This window comes from Juglans regia, chromosome 7 (assembly GCF_001411555.2).
Source record: "Juglans regia cultivar Chandler chromosome 7, Walnut 2.0, whole genome shotgun sequence".
NCBI classification, from domain to species: Eukaryota; Viridiplantae; Streptophyta; class Magnoliopsida; order Fagales; family Juglandaceae; genus Juglans; species Juglans regia.
The window spans coordinates 16,249,368-16,266,562 of NC_049907.1; the positions used below are offsets into that span (position 1 = coordinate 16,249,368).

Genomic DNA, 17,195 nt, shown 5'->3' on the forward strand with positions numbered 1-17,195 from the left:
ACTTTTTTTTTTTTGTGAGAAGCCAAAAATTGCAGCATTCTCGCACAATTTTCTGTGACCATCGTAGAGTTGGTAACGTAATCATGTATAATTGCCTGCAGTGATCTTCGATTTTTTTTTTTTCTTTTTTGCATCAAAAGATTAGCGTTCTACGGTTTTGATGTGGCATAATTAATTCTCAGCTGAGACTGAGCGTCTTGGTTAATGAGTGCCATTTTTCCACTTGAGCACAAGTTCCGATCAATGGAATATTAATTATAAGTTGAGAAGTGTCAAGACTAGAAGGTGGAGATGAGTGGGAATAAATATCTTCTCTGATTGCTTAACTGAATTGATGGTATGTAAGTATGCAAGTATGAGTGGGAAACCCAACTCGCCCCAGTAGCAGCAATTGACATTTTTGAGATGGCATCAGAATTCTACTATTTAATAGAGTCAGCAAGACCAAAGCGACGAGAGTTGTCAGCAGCTTGATCAGCTTAAGGGGAACAGTTTCGTAGGTTTGTAATGACATGAAGCATGTATCTTCGCATTTGAATCTGGGACACCAACTCTGATGGAAGGCATTTAGGCATCAAAAGGACAAAACGTACACACACACACACACATATATAGAGAGAGAGAGCCAGAAAAAATGTGAGGTTTCTCTTTGCCTTCATTGTTATTGATGATTGTATCAAGCATCCGTCTATACATGAATGAATTTTCTGGTAAAAATTAACGGCAACTGGCTAATTCCAGAAGACATTCATCTCCTCTAAAAAGAATTCCCAAAAGACTAACCAATTCCCCAAATTAGAACTGAACGTGCTATGAAAAAAAACCTCTAAATACATAAGAATCAATGTAATATCTACAAAAACAAGGGAGAAACTTGAACCTAATTATGGAACTACTCTACAGAACTTTAGGAACTACAAAGATGATAATGTCCGCATGAACCAATCTGATAGGCGATCTATTTTGTCTGACATTTCTGCATTTTTTCCAAAGTATATTTTGGCATTTGACGACATGACGGATATGTCATGATTCAATGCCTCTAAACTTCGGTAATAATTGTTCTCCAATCTTGCCTGGATCACTTCAAGTGACAATGGAACAGGAAACCTGCACAAATTACATTGAGCAAGGAAGATCATCCTTAGGTATCAGTAAAGCAAGACACGTGTTATTGAGCATGCCCAAAGACATAGTTCATGCTGTCGCTAACTTCTTGAATAAGAACTCACATGTTCACCCTTAATACTAGCAACATATGAAACAAGTTCCGTAAGCATAAACAAATACATACCTGTTAGTAAAATATGATTTATCTGCAACATTTTTCAATTTTTGAACCCCATAACGATCCTGAAATGTTAACCACATATAAGAAATATGGGCATTCGTATAATTCAAAGAAAAATAAAAGTTTTCTGCCTATATACCTCGGGTTTGTTTCCCGACTGCTCTAACTTGGCAAAAGCAGACAGCAGCTTATTTCTGATCTCATCATCAATATGAGGCTGCTCCCATTGAGTATCAGCATCATAAAGCTCCCAAGGACTATGATTATGCCTTTCTCTGGGATCACTTTTGTATTGAACGGTGTACCTCTCCCATGGACTGTCGGGAAATTCTTCCGATTTGGCCTTCACAGACACAATCCGACCATCCCACAAACTACCATCTTCTTCGCCTTCATTTTTCCACCAAACTCTGCATTTATCCCTAAATGACCATCTTTTCTGCATAGCAGCATCAAACCGAGTTCTTTCAACAAGGAAATCTGGGAAGCCAGTCACTTCTGGCAGAGTCAATTTAAAAGATATATGGCACAGACTGGAAGTTGGATCTACAAATTGGAGAGTCATTTTACAGCAGCTATCCCCAGACCCGGCAAGTGAGGAATACTCAAGGCTTTCAACTCTACAAAACTCCACAGCTCTTATGTTTCCCATCATTTCTTTTGATAAGTCAAGGCTTCCCATCATTGTTCTCCAATGGCCCAATTCTTTTGAATTAAAATAATTAATATACTCCTGATGGCCCTGAAAAATAGAAGTTACCAAGGTAAATAACTAAGAGCCCAAAGCACCAAAGCCCAAAAACAATGAATAAATATAAGCAACAATAAATCATGTGTATCTCATACAACTCACCTGTCTCAAATATACAACTTCATCCCCTTGCTGGGGAATATATCGGGAGCCCTCTTCATGTTTTGACAACAATAACCAAGATCCTTTTCTAGCTGACTGATGAGACTTCCTTCTATCTAGTGGACTCCCCTCACAGGCATAATTACTGCTCCTCCTGTTTCTAGTAGACCTCAAACCAACAGTCATTCTAGAACTCGATCCCCATTTTTCAGAAGGGAGTTGACATCTGTCTGTGGAACTATTACGGGTACTCCTAAAATGGCCTGATTCGTGTCCTTGTTGTGACTTGAGACTATCAATGACAATATCTGAATCACGTGTAGATGCCTTCGGTCCCATGGACCTTGTCCTACGAGCCCCATCAATAGAACCTTGAGAGTCCAGTCCAACAGTTAGACTCTGGTTGCTCACATGTGAATTGCTTTCTCCCATGCCACCGCTATCAATTTCTAAATTAGCCCTACTCCTGTTTGATTTCGACCTTTTGTAAACAGCTGTATACATTTTGTTTCTATTTGAATGCAACACCTGTGAATCCTGCACGATTGATACAGAATTATTATTCATTTGAGTGTCCAATTCTTGTGTTTCATCTCCATGATCTGTATTTATTCTGATGGTTTCATCAGTAGGCACAACTGGATCTTGTTCTTTGTCTGAAGGGCTTGCATGCCAACTATTGTCCTGATTTTCTACTGAAAATGTCCTTTCCTGCTTAGGACTTTCAGGATCTGTTGAAATTCTTCTTGACCTAATCCTCATTGTCTCATTTTGTTCATGATGCTGATCGTTCCCATCCTTGTACTGCAATGATGTGGTGCTATCCTGAGCAACCATGTGAACAGACTTTGGTGACTCACCATTAAAACCCTCAGAGGTAGTAGCAACAATATTTGTTTCCTCTGTTAGTGGCAACCCGTCCATATTATCCCCATAATTTAGAATTTCTAAACAAGGGGATATTGCATCACAGTCCTTTCGAGACTTTACATGTCCTTCAACATTATTCTCTTTTTCGTCATGACCAACCAGACTTGCATGAGATCTGACATTAGCTCCTGATGACATCCCTTCCCCAAATCTAAGGTGCCTGGATGTGCGAGCCTTTGCCCCTCCCCATTTAATTTGCCTATTATTGTAACTTTCAGACAGATTTAAATGATCTTCAACCTTATCTAATCTCTTTCTCCCTTTTCTTTCAATGATGCTGCCGTTTACATCACCAGAACAGTATCCTAGATCCCGAGAGTTTTTATGATTGCTGCTTTCTTCAATGGTCTCCTGTGGAGCTTTAGATGATGAACCCATCAAATCAGCCTGGTAGTTACTTTTATGCAATGTTCTCCCTGAAAGAAGAAGCTTATTTGAATCCCGAATCGGCAATTTGAGGACCAATCTTTTCCGATTTCCACTGTCAATACAAGATTCGGGTAGTTCAGAATGTTCAACATCCTTAGACTCACCCAGTGACACTTCTTTACCTTTTAAATGCTTTGTTTCCTCATTTTCCAAAGGCCTATCGGATTCATCACTCTCAACGATTGAATCTTGCAATGTGGATTCACTTTCTGAAAAATTTTCAGAGCCATCTTCACCTTCACCATCTGTCGATGTACCTGTGATTTTCGAAAATAAATTAAGTGCATTTCGTGCAGCAGCTCTTTGAGGCCTAAAAGACTTTGATGTGGAAGATTTCCTCTTTGAAGCTTTTCGGCCATTTCTTGATTTCCTAGTTTGGTTACATCTGATTGGATTGCCATCACCCTCATCCAGATTCCTCCTTTTAACCCTCCTCCCAGAGGAAGTCATTATGTCAACCTGAAAGGGGAAAATTAATTCAAGCAACCCAAACAAAAGTCTCAAGTAAAACTTTTTTCTGCCTAGAAAAGAAATAAACTTACTTCTGCCTTATGTTTTTTCCTCTTTGATCTACGAAGGCTGTCCATTTGAGTGTCAGCCTCACTGTCTTCTGCACTGCACTCTGGATCGCCAGAGGAAATTGAACCGAAGCTTCCTTGCTCTCCTCCAGTAGAATAATCACCAGGAACATTGTACTCTGAATCAGTATCATCACTTTGTACTTCAATTTCTGGTTCCCAATCCATGGCATCCACAAAATGTGGCAGTGGTTCAGGCAATACATCCAAGTCTGCCAAAGGCAGCATTTGGTAGTCTGGATCTATGGTGAAATCAGGCCCCACAGCAAGTCTCAAAGAAGGATGCCATTCTTTGCCCAGAGCTCCTAATCGTCTTCGCTGGTATGCAGTCTGATAGGGTTCTGGGTACGGTATCATGTCTAGCATTCCAACCAAATGGGATTATTAATTATTAAAAAAAAGATTTTGGGATTCTCACAAAAAATAGATTAATATTAAGGTAGTCCATAGAGTGAACCTGAGCCACAAAGGAGATCTTCCATGTTCCTCCGGTATGGCGGAAGCTGAGTTTCCTGAATCAATGTTGTCATGCTTTCAGAATTTAGGAGATGAGTTTTTACAAGTAAAAACATTTTATTGAAAGCCAAAAGACGCAACCCTAGTACACAGGTTGTATACAAGAGAGAAACCTATCTAGAAAGAGAAAAAGATACAAAAAAATCATGAAAGTTAAGCCCATTAAAACATATAGAAGCTGTCCACAGAGAGAGTATTGGGAAAGAAAGTTGTTACACCTCATTCCCTATAACGTTAGGAATGCTACTTAACACTCTCCTAGCACCAGGTAATAAGGGTTATATAACCAATATAGACTTTATTAAACCTCAAAATACTAAATATATAAAATTCAGCATATTCAAACAAAAATCTTAATAGCCTAGGTTAACTTCATTAGGTCATTGTCTCCTCTACTGGCTCTGATCTGTATACTCATTGTCATTGTTACCTACAGGCTACAACACTTTAAAACATAAAAATAAAAATGAGCTGAATAATCAGTAAATAGCATCCCATACTGTAACATTGTAAGCATCCTTTATCTTAAAAAACAGCGATAGAACATTCCACACATAATAAAACATTTTTCTTTGAAACTTTTGGGAAGCGTGTCAGGGTTGGTGATCACAAGGATCACAACTCCATTCCTGTGGCCCTGAGTGGAGTCGCATATGAGGTATGACAGCACTGACAAACGACGGTGTACTCAAGTGGGTCAACCTCCATGGACCATAAATTGACAGCTGCCTCAGTCTTTTTGCTAGAGTATGATCACACATCATTAAACGACCAAACATTTTTAAAACATACAAGCGTAATCATTAAGGTGCGGTTTTGATAGTGAGTTGAGATGAAAGTTGAATAAAATATTATTAGAATATTATTTTTTAATATTATTATTATTTTGAAATTTGAAAAGTTGAATTGTTTATTATATTTTGTGTGGGGATTTAGGAAAGTTGCAATGATGAGATGAGATAAAACACTTCCTGTATCCAAACAGGGCCTAATCCCTTTCATTCATTTATATTAATCTTTACCTTCTCATGATATGAGCATATTTATTACGTAAAATGTAGCATAAGTATCACATTTTAGCGTAATGTTGCATAAATTCAAGCAGTCCATTGTGGTAGGAGAACTGCTTGCGATCTATATAAACCAAAAATAAACCAATTCTGAATAATTTCTTAGAAAAGTATAGCACCATAATTAGCATGTAGCTTTTTTTACCCCGAGCAACAGAACTTAGAAACTATAGTAAAAAAAAAAAAAAGTAAATATGGAGCACCTAGTAAAAAATCACAAATGAACAGAGTTGCCAAAAATCAACCAACCTGGTCAACTGCATTTCCATGAGCATCATAAATAAGGGGGCGATAATCACCAAGGAAGAACTGTCAAACAAGAGCACACAAAATAAGCACAACAAAGAGCTGCAGAAAACTCCTTTATTATTATTATTATAATTGAGGGTTGGGAAAGAAACTAAATGAAGTACCTGATCATATTTGGCATCTATTAGGGACTCTCCTTGCCCTGTGTTTAGTATATACAGTTGACCAACATCATCCGAGAGTATAATTGACGTCCCATCCCTTACAAATGAGTTAAAATTTCATTAAAAAGAAAAATCATTCTGCCCTATCTCTAGGGCTAAATTTACCATCAGATCACAAGCAATTGAAAAATCCATGTCTCAAAACTTACCCGAGTTTATATTTAGGCCAAGCTCCAATTTAGTTGGGATTAGGGCTTAGTGCAGTTTAGTTCATGTTAAAAAATTTACACAGTTACATGTTAATATAAATTCGCACGCAGACTAGGAAACAACTTTAGATATTTTTTTGACGATGAGGAATCCCGGAGACCGTGTATACCCAACGTCTTTAACCAGGTTAAACCGCAGACCTACGCGTTCCCATCACACAGATCAGGTAAATGATAAATCATTGGCTTTTCAAAAATGGGACGTGGCCCCTAGGAATTGTTTGCACCTAAGGGTTCAAATCTTAGACCTGGAGGGAGCATACCAGCAAGACCAAGACCCTTACCACTTGAAGCAACCCCTAGGACTTATGATATGAGCTATAGATATATGACAAAACAGATATATTCTTCCTGCCAAAAAAAGAAACAAACTAAATTGTAGTTTCATGTGAGCAACAAGAAGTTCATGCAAAAGCTAAAATTCCAAAGTTCATATATACATATTAAAGACTTATTATTAGTTTTATCCTAGTCTGTCAATTTTGCAATAAAAAGCTCCATTCCCTAATTTAACTCCTGCACTTGCATTATGCTTGTAAACTCCAACTTTGATAATTCTGATACTTCTTCTGTAAAGGTTCAACCTCAGCCATAGGCTACTAATATTCATGGAATCACAGCCCCTAGAGCAATCCCTCATCTTTGGCTTTTTAGACCAAATAACACTACTAGGAAACTTGAAGCTTGAAGTTTCTTAAACTTAGAAAAGAACATATAGCATAATAGTTTATTAAGAATTATCCAGATTGGAATTATCATTAGAACATCAATATTTCAAGACCAATAATGAATATTATAATGCTATCTCCGTACAATTTCTATATTCTCATGCTCGTCAGTAATCTCACCTCCGGGGCTTCTCGCTGGAGCTAACTACCTTATCCCACGACGCTTCTCTTCGGGAACTCTTTTACCTTTTGTTACTAGTCTTTCTTTTAGTGTTAATAAGATGGCGGGTGATAGGCGATTTACAGTGGAAGCAAAAACCTTTCAGAAGTGGGTGGCAATACATTTGTATCAGCGAGAGAAGCAGTAGAATGGTTACGTTTATTGTCATAAGTAGGAGGCTGGCTTCATGGGTGGTATAGATGGTAGAGGAAGGTCTAGACTCTCGTTGGAATGAAGGCTTCTTCAGAAAAATGAGGGTGGGTGCTGGAGTTCTCACCATTCAACGTCATGTTAACTCTAGGGGATGCTTCTTGCATTTGGCAGAGCTCGGGAATGACAAGAAGAGGGGCTCTGTGATTGCCCTTGAAGGTTCGAAGGGCAGTGGCTGGGAAGACTTTGCTTACCACCTTGAGAAGGTTACCGGCTTCTATGACTCTGCTGCTGCCAATATAGGTAGGGTGCAAGCAGAAGGTGGATCTCGAAGGGGAGGGGAGACTGGTAGTGGGATGGAGGTAGAGAGGTTTCTCCCCTCAAAATGCATCACCTATGCTTCAGTCCTAAGGTTATCGGCGAGTACTCAGACAGGGAGCAACTCTGCTATGGTGGCTGACAGGAGTTGGTCGAAGGGTAAAGGGATTGGCACATAGGAGATCATAGTTGCAGGCCTGTCCCACCTACGGCTACCCGTCTTTTTCCATAGACTAACATGGGAGGTGAGGGGTCCTTTGTCGATAGTAGGAAGTAGAAGGGATCCAGTGGGCTGTCAGAGCACAACTGTCAGGGATATCAGAGGAGATTAATGTGTTGAAGAGGAAAGTGGACTTCGGCTTAAGTTTGGTTATGGGTTAGGGTAGTGGGCTCATGAAGAATGGAGAGTCTGCGGTGAGTTCTAATAAGGCTGGGCTCGAGCAGAAGGGGGCCCGCAAATGATGTTGTAAGGATTGCAGGGGTTAGGCCCGTTAAGGTTGGAGAGACATCACTTACGCTCGTGTCTGAGTGGCGGGCTAAGGAAGCATCACGGTTGGGCCGGCCGCCTTGCCGACGACACAAAAAAAACTGCCGGCCGCCGGTGACCCTACAGGCCCAACTAGGGTCCAGTTACAAGCCATGACAGGGAAGATAGAAGCACGGAGGTGACGACGATTGCTGGGTTAGTTCAAAATGAAGCTGCCGCCTGTTCTCAGGCCACCGGGAGCTCGTTGTCGACACAGATAGAGCCGCCGACCACCGTCATCCCTACAGTACACAACTTGGAACAACTCTCGGCCTCGAAGGGGATGAACAACTGCAATGAGGTGGTGGCCTCAATTGGGCTGCCTCAATTCGAAGTTTTCGCTGGTCCACATCCTCCACAACCTCTGGAGGCTTCTTCCAAGGCTCAGTGCCCTCTCTCAATGACCCAAGAAGACTCTAACGTCAAGGGGTCATTTATGGTGGTAGCTACTGAGACCCCTTCTAGGGCTTTGTGCACGTTGGAAGAAGAGGATGAGACTGCTCCCGAAGATGAGGCACTCTCGGATGACGGGTCATCAATTGGGTCTGTTTTACAATTAGTTTGAAAGGAGTCTGGAGAGATCGCTACCTTTAACGATCTGGGGGATTTGGGGGACAAACCCAGTTTTATTTGCTCTCTACGTCCAGCGCCTCTATGGATTAGCTCACAATCAGATTGGATCCTAAAGAAGGTAGATGAAACTCGCCATTGCATAGGGATCTCTTGCGAGGGTTTTGAGGATCAGTTTAAAGCACTCCTTATGGCCATTGAAGCAGGACAGCCCCTCATAGACAGATCTGCCTCTAAAAAAAGAAAGGGAGCTCAAGAGGCTTTCTTGTTCTATAAATTATTATGCAAGGGAAGGAAGTGCTAGTAGGGGGAGGCACAATGACAGGACGAACCTTGACGTCCCATGAAGCCCAAAATCCTTTCATGGAATGTTCGAGGATTGAATGATCCGAGCAAACGCCTTAGGGTGAAGAATTTAATAAGGAAATGGAAGGCTAACGCTATTTGTTTATAGGAGACTAAATTGAAGTTTATTGATAGAAACGTAATAAGTAAGTTGTGGAATTGCTCTTATGTGGGTTGGACCAACCTTGCTTCTAAAGGCACTACAGGAGGCATCATAGTGATGTGGGATAACAGAGTAATAAATTTGGTGGAGGATTATAACGGAAACTTTTCGGTAGCTTGTTCTTCATGAATGTGGAAGATGGTTTCGGGTGGGGGTTCATAGGAGTATACGGGCCCAATAATGAAAGCTATAGAAAGCTTCTTTGGGATGAGATTGTTGGTTTGTGCAGTTGGTGGGATGGCCCATGGCGTATCGGAGGTGATTTCAACATCACTCGGTTTTCGAGTGAAAGGTTGGGAGACTCTAGCTCGGGTTCAGTCATAGCTGATTTCTCACCTTTAATTTTCGAGCTGGATTTGGTTGATCTACCTTTAGTTGGGGGAGATTATACTTGGTCTAACGGGAGAGCTTGATCTAGGCTAGATAGATTCAAGGCTCGTTTGGATAGTGAGATGAGAAGAGATGGGATGAGATGATTTTAGATGAGTTGAATAAAATATTGTTAGAATATTATTTTTTAATATTATTATTGTTTTGGGATTTCAAAAAAATTGAATTATTTATTATATTTTGTGTGGAAATTTGAGAAAGTTATAATGATGAGATGAGATGAGATGAGATGAGGTGAGGTGAGGTGAGATGGTTTCTGTATCCAAACGAATTGTCTCTCCCTCTTGGGAGGCCCACTTTCCCAACCCATGCCAAAAACGACTCCCTAGGCTCTGCTTTGATCATTTTCCTCTCCTATTGGATTGTGGGGGTCTCCATGAGGGACAGAGATATTTTAAATTCGAGAACATGTGGATGAAGGTAGATGGGTTTACAGACAAGATTAGAATATGGTGGTCCTCTTATCAATTCTCGGGCACTCCCAGTTTTGTTTTAGTTGGGAAAATTAAAGCCTTAAAAAATGATATGAGAAAATGGAACATGGAAGTATTTGGGAACATTAATGACCAGCGGAATAATCTATTTCATGAGCTACAACGTCTTGATGAAAAAGAGGTGGATGGGGTCCTCTCGGATAATGACAAGGCAAGGAAAATGGTTGTAGTAGTTGAGCTGGAAAAAATCACATTTATGGAGGAGATTTCCTAGAGGCAAAAATCTCGAGCCCTTTGGTTGAAGGAAGGGGACAAGAGCACAAAGTTTTTTCACAGAGTAGCTAATTCCCATCGAAGAAACAACGCCATCTAGGTTCTTCATTTGGAAGGAAGGGTTCTTTCGACAGAGTCGCTATCAAGGATCACATTGTCCACTTTTAAGATAAGTTTCTAAAGGAGCAACATCATTGGAGACCCAAGGTAGATGGGTTGATTTTTTATTCTATTGATCAATCAAGTGCGGCTTGGTTGGAGACACCGTTCGAAGAGGAGGAGGTGCTTAAGTGTGCTAAAAGGGATGGACAAAGACAAAGCCCCGGGCCCAGATGGTTTCACAATGGCTGTCTTCCAGGCTAGTTGGGACATTGTCAAGGAGGACATCATGAAGGTCTTTCTCGAATTTCACTTTTTTTATGAAATTGGAGAAAAGACTTAATGCCACATTTATCGCCCTTATTCCTAAACGGGCAAGGTCAATGGAGGTGCAAGATTTCCGTCCTATAAGTTTGGTGAGTGGGGTTTACAAGATCATCTCTAAAGTTCTAGCCTAGCGGTTGAGCGAAGTCATGGGGAAGATCATCTTGAAGTCCCAAAACACCTTTGTAAAAGGAAGGCATATACTAGACTCGGTCTTCATCGCTAATGAATGCTTGGAGAGTAGAGTCAAAGCCGGCATTCCAGGTATCTTATGTAAATTGGATATGGACAAAGCCTTTGACAATATAAATTGGGATTTCTAGGTGTATACACTTGGCAGGTACAGATTTAGGAAAAGATGGTGTTAGTGGATGAAACATTGTATCACAACAGTCAGATTCTCTATTTTGGTTAACGACACTCCGGAAGGCTTCTTTAATAGCTCTCGGAGCTTGAGACAAGGGAATCCTTTATCCCCTCTTCTTTTCATTTTAGTAATGGATGTTCTAAGTAGAATGTTGAATGGGATGGCGAATAGGGGCTTCATCTCAGGTTTCTTAGTGGGCGGTTCCTCACATGGTAGTCTATTAATCTCTAACTTATTTTTCGCCGATGACACGCTGATTTTCTGTGAGCCAGACCCCAATCAGATTTGTTCCTTGAGAGCTCTCCTGCTTTGTTTCGAAGCTATCTCCGATCTTAAGGTGAATCTATCAAAATCTGAAATAATTCTAGTTGGTTCAGTTAATAATTTAAGTGACTTGGCTGCCATCATGGGCTACAAGGTGTCATCCTTTCCCATGAAGTAGCTTGGACTTCCTATGGGGGCCCCTAAAAAATCCAAGGCCATGTGGGATGGGATTGCTGAGACGATCGAATGCAAATTGGTGGGTTGGAAGATAATTTACTTATCCAAAGGTGGCATAATCACATTAATTAAGAGCACATTATCCAATCTCCCAACATACTTTCTATTTTTATTTCCTTTACCTGCAAGACTGGCGAATAGATTGGAGAAGATTTTTTGTGATTTCTTGAGGGGCAAGAGGATGCGAAAAAATTTCATTTGATTAAGTGGGATAACGTCTGGTGCATCTTTGTCCTACGGCGGATTGGGGGTTAGAAAATTGAGAACCTTCTAAGGCCTATTTAGGAAAATGGTTATAGCGGTATCATTGGGAAGGAGATGCTCTTTGGAGGAACATTATCGATATTAAGTATGGGAGCATATGGGGAGGTTGGTGCTCTAACGAAGTAAGAGGGGCTTATGGCGTAGGAGTTTGGAAATTTATTCGTAATGGTTGGGATGACTCACTTGTTAATTGCAGATTCAAGGTGGGTAGGGGCACTCAAATCAGATTTTGGCACAACATTTGGTGTGGCGATGCTGCTTTGAAGAACGCTTTCCCCTCTCTTTATAGGATTGCATTAGATAAGGATGCCTCAGTGGATGATAACATGGACATCTCTTCTGATTCCACTCATTGGTCGGTGAGATTTATTAGAGTTGTACAGGATTGGGAGATGGGAGACATTGCTGACTTTTACAGCGTGTTATATGTGCTGAATTTACTTGCAGATGGGGAGGACAGATTGCTTTGGACACCTACGGGGAACAAGAACTTCTCAGACAGATCCTACTACAAGGTATTGTCGACCCATTTCCAGAATGCCTTTCCTTGGAAGTGCATTTGGAGGAGTAATGCTCCCCTTGAGGTTGCTTTCTTTTGCTGGCTGGCATCACATGGGAAAATATTGACTATTGAAAAGCTGAGAAAGTGTGGCCTAGATTGGTGCTTCATGTGCAAATATGATAGTTAATCAACGGATCGCCTCCTTCTTCATTGTGAAGTAGTCAAGGCTGTATAGGATGAAATATTCACAAGACTTGGCAATGCATGGGTAATGCCTAGGAGGGTGATAGATTTATTGTCATGTTGGAGAGGTATTTGGGCAACCGGCAGATCGCGGCTGTTTGGAAGATGGTGCCTCTATGCTTAATGTGGTGCACATGAAATGAGAGGAATGGTCGCTGTTTTGAGGATGGGGAGCGCTCACTGGAAGGGTTTAGGGAGCGCTCACTGGAAGGGTTTAGGGACTCTTTCTTTCATACATTGATACTTTGGGCATCATCTATTGTATTGAACGGAACAAATTTTAATGACTTTTATGCTGCTTTTCGCAGCGCTTAGCTTGTAACTAGGCTTTTCTTGTATACTTCTTGTATACCTGAGCCTTGCCTAAGTACATGGATTAATACAATCTCTTTCTTACTTGTAAAAAAAAGTATGGATAGTGTATCAAAACAATAAAGAAAACAATAAATTTATTGCTAAGCGATGTCTAAGCTTTAGAGTTCGGAAGAGAATGTCAACTGCTAATTGATCCTACTACAGGAGCATCAACATATTACATATGTAAGCCAATACGAGCGAATGATCAACAAACAGCAACAGGAACCTCTAAAGCAAGAGTAAAGACTAAGGCCACATTGAATTATGAAATGTCTATTTTTGCGTCTCTCTAAAAACCATTCTCTTTTCGTCCCTTAAAACCCAAAAGCCAAAATCTCCTCCTAGTGGAAAGGGCCCTCCTCCGCCCTCCCCCTCCCACTTGTCCATGGCTTGTGTGGTTTTTTTTTTTTTTTTTTTCTTCTTCTTTAGACTGGGAAAGTCCCAATCTATTGCTTTCTAGCCACCCACAAACCACACGCATTGCACTACAACAGAAGCTTTCTCAGCCTCAGCTCTTCAAAATACGGCCCTCCCAACCCTTTCCCCGACAGCAAGGGAGCACCACGTGCAAAGTAGAGTCGCATATGTTTTATGGGTGCTGCCAAAGTTTTGAATCGCCTGATCCTCACTATTCCACTATCTTACATTTTTTATCTGTAGAATAAGATTTTATTGATCAAGTAAATAGGCAAAGCCCAAGTACACAGGAAGTGTACATGGATAACACCTAGTAATTCACTATTTTACTAACTTCTCTAAATGAAGAACCAGAAGTCGTGGAAATGGAAATATCCAACAAATTCACTAAAACAATCGATTCCAACAAATTCACTTAATCAGTTGTGGCCTCTAACAGAAACCATTTAGTCCACCAGTTCGACCAACAAACTGTCTCCTTTGAAAGTCTCTCCCCCCCCCAAAAAAAAAAAAAAAAAACAAAAAAAGGAAAATAGGTATGGAACTTTGGTCCATTGCCCACTTTTTTTCTCTTTTCTAGCATTGTTTTCACTGTAATTGGGCTTTTATTGGGGGGCACCCCACCCCTCTTGTACTCATTTTATATAATGCATTTCTGATTCCCAAAAAAATGAAATATCTAGTTAAATAATAAGACAAAGTGTGGGCAATTTCAATCTTATTCCGAAAAGCAAAATATTGTAGAGGGAAGTGTCAATAGTAAATGAATAGAATGGCCTTCCAAATTGATTTTAATAAGGACGAAACCAAACTGACGGGTTCATTGCAGGCATAAGTTCTACTTCTAGAAGTCTTTTATCATTCACTTACGGTGAAAACTTGCCATCTACCAGCTTGAAACGTGAAGTGTCATATATTCGAATAGGTGTGCCTTCCCATATCTAAAATAAAAAAAGTACAATGATTCAATAATAGAAAATTATAAAAAGCTTCAATGAGATAAAAGAAAGTAGAAACTTACATCCCACACTATGGTTTTTCCATCATAACCAGCGCTCATGGCCATTCGTGGATTGAAGGGATGAACATCCAGAACATATGTCTATCAAAAACCAAGTTGGCACAGTTAGAAATATTACTCTGTATCAAATGATGAGTTTCCTGAATAACAGAGAATCCATCTTAACACATCCTCGAAGAAAAAAGCAGTGGCATAAGCCATCAAGAGATGGTGGGGACCAGTGATAGCAATAGGAACCTTGCTGGTTTGAAAGATCATCAAACTGAAATATGCCCCCCTACTTGGAAGGCTATGCAACATGCATCAGGTACAACTGACCTTCATTAGATTGGGCATTCATTTCATATGGACTTTAGCTTTGACACTGTACTAATCAACCAGTTAATCTAAAGAGACAATGCTTAAACAAATGGTGTATCTTAATTGTATGTTCCAACACTTCTCATGTTGGTATTAACAAGCACTAGGTAAAAGAAGAATCTAATAAACATTTGTGACTATTAAATACTGGGTACAAGCAGCAGTACACAGGGCACTCATTCCATCTATCATAAATAGTCACTTCTGTTCCAAAATATCAAGAATCAAAGGAAATAGTTTCATTACAAAGAAAGTGAACCACTTACAGATTCAGTATGACCTGTCAAAGAATGCACTAAGCTACCATCAGCAGCATTCCAAACACAAATTCTGCAATCTGCATCACAGAACCGACATTATATGGTTAAAAGTCACGACTTAGCCTCCACAAGAAAGCAACTAAGAGAGCATGATGCTGCTTACTCCCAGTTCATAAAAGGTAGTCAAATAAAAATTCTTGAGATTTTTACATGGGCCGAGAGCACATGAACAGAACAAAAATGTAATCCATAAAAAGCATGAAGTAGTGCTTCATTCAAGCAGCAAGAAAAAAAAAATAACTACAATTAAAAGTAGGAAAGAATCTTAGATGGAAGTGGTTACTTCAGGAGGAAAGAAGACAATACTATAAGTGTAACGCCCCAATGGAAGGCCTAAACCACGTAACCTATACTCCAAAAAGACTAGTCAATTATACAATTGGAGCCCCATTGGAATCTAATAAAGAGCAAGAACTTCTCCTTTCCAAGTAATGTGGAATCCCATACACCACCTACCCTTATCCTTATCATATGGGATATCACAATAAGGCCCCATGTTAATGATTAGAAAACCAAAGAGAGAATAAGACAAATCTACTGGGTATCTATCAGCCTCCATTTGACTCCTCCAATACCAAGAATATTTGAAATTGAGATGATTAATCAGCCAACAACCTCATCCTCATGGTTATGCTTGCAGAACACAAACCATGGACTAGATTCCCCCTTTTGAAAGGGCATGGAAGGTCCTTTCCTATATTGTGTGCTAAACCATATCATGTGAACTCATGATTTTCTTCACTACTTGAACCGTCATAGCATCACTTCACAGGTCAAGCAGATAAGCCTCTACCTGCTAATCCTGTGAATGAATATCATTCATAAAACTAGTCTTGTATGATTATCAGTGTAAGCTTAACCTCCTACCTAAGACACTTCCATTAAGGATAAACATCTGTTTGCATGAAGCACAAGCTTCTGACGTAGCTGGGCAGATATACGAGCCAGCCAGAAAAACTCATATATGAAATCATAGTCAGGTGGTGATCCAAACAAGCACTGATGTGGAATAATGTACCAATCTAAGAAAGGCCCATGCCCCATATGGACAGACATATACTCCAAAAGGACTAGTCAATATTATAATTGAAGCTCCTTGGAATCATTATAAAGGACAATAACTTTTTCTCCCAAGCAATGTGGGATCCCATTCACCAACTTTCCATGCTTAACACATGATATTACATAAAATCTTGCCACACGCAGAGGAAGGCAGTTGATCATAAAGACCAAAATGGAAAAGGACCCCAACTAACATAGGGCCACTTACCTTATGAGATAGGATGCAACACGGCTGTCAAAAATCAGAACAAAAGTCGTTTCTATGATATGTTTATGTGATTTCATTCAGAAGAACCCAGAATTTTTGCTACTCCAATGTTTATTCTAGTTTCCTCTTCGTTAAATAGAGGTGTCATATAAACCTCAAGTACAGATGACTCATTCAATTTAACTTGAGTTATTTATTAGTTATCAATGATTGAAAAATGAAAGGAATTACAATTCCAGGTCTTAAATGAAATAGGTGGACTAGATTGAATCAGCATTATATAGATCCAATAAAATAGATAGTAAGAAAGAACTAGATGCACCTTTCTACAAAACTATCTATTAGATGAAGATGAGGGATTGATGCAGATCAATCTCGAATATATAAATATATATAGAGAAAACCTTTCCACCGGTCGGTCTGATCTCTCTCAAATAACAGCCCTCCAATGAATATTTGCCACGTAAGGGTCCCACTTCTCAACTCATATGTCTGCATAACAGATGATAACACGCTGAAAAAAACAAAATTTCCCTCAGCCCACCCTCTCTACACCCCCCTTCCCCTTGAAGCCCCCTTACCCTCTCCCTCTTCATCTCCACCATCCTCAAGTTCTCTCTCTCTCTCTCTCTCTCTCTCTAAACTATAAGCTTCTTGGCAAATAAGTTTGTGAATGGTTTGGAAATCAGTGACCCCATTTGTATGTCGATTTTCATTTTTTTTATAGAGAAAATCATTAATGGA

The 17,195-nt window shown here is 40.0% G+C and overlaps 1 protein-coding gene across 1 annotated transcript in view; it reads right to left on the minus strand.

Moving 5' to 3' along the window:
* Nucleotides 1-3: 3 nt before the first annotated feature.
* Nucleotides 4-17,195, minus strand: part of LOC108984161 (bromodomain and WD repeat-containing protein 1-like) — a 42,729-nt gene continuing 25,537 nt past the window's right edge. Inside the window, exons 15-25 of the mRNA XM_035692669.1 lie at nt 15,128-15,198; nt 14,502-14,582; nt 14,351-14,421; nt 6,081-6,177; nt 5,917-5,976; nt 4,539-4,593; nt 4,046-4,440; nt 2,145-3,962; nt 1,431-2,033; nt 1,295-1,353; nt 4-1,110 (exon numbers count right to left, since the gene is read on the minus strand). Coding sequence (XP_035548562.1) covers nt 915-1,110; nt 1,295-1,353; nt 1,431-2,033; nt 2,145-3,962; nt 4,046-4,440; nt 4,539-4,593; nt 5,917-5,976; nt 6,081-6,177; nt 14,351-14,421; nt 14,502-14,582; nt 15,128-15,198 — 3,506 coding nt within the window. The 3' untranslated portion in view covers nt 4-914. The remainder of the gene's footprint in view (nt 1,111-1,294; nt 1,354-1,430; nt 2,034-2,144; nt 3,963-4,045; nt 4,441-4,538; nt 4,594-5,916; nt 5,977-6,080; nt 6,178-14,350; nt 14,422-14,501; nt 14,583-15,127; nt 15,199-17,195) is intronic.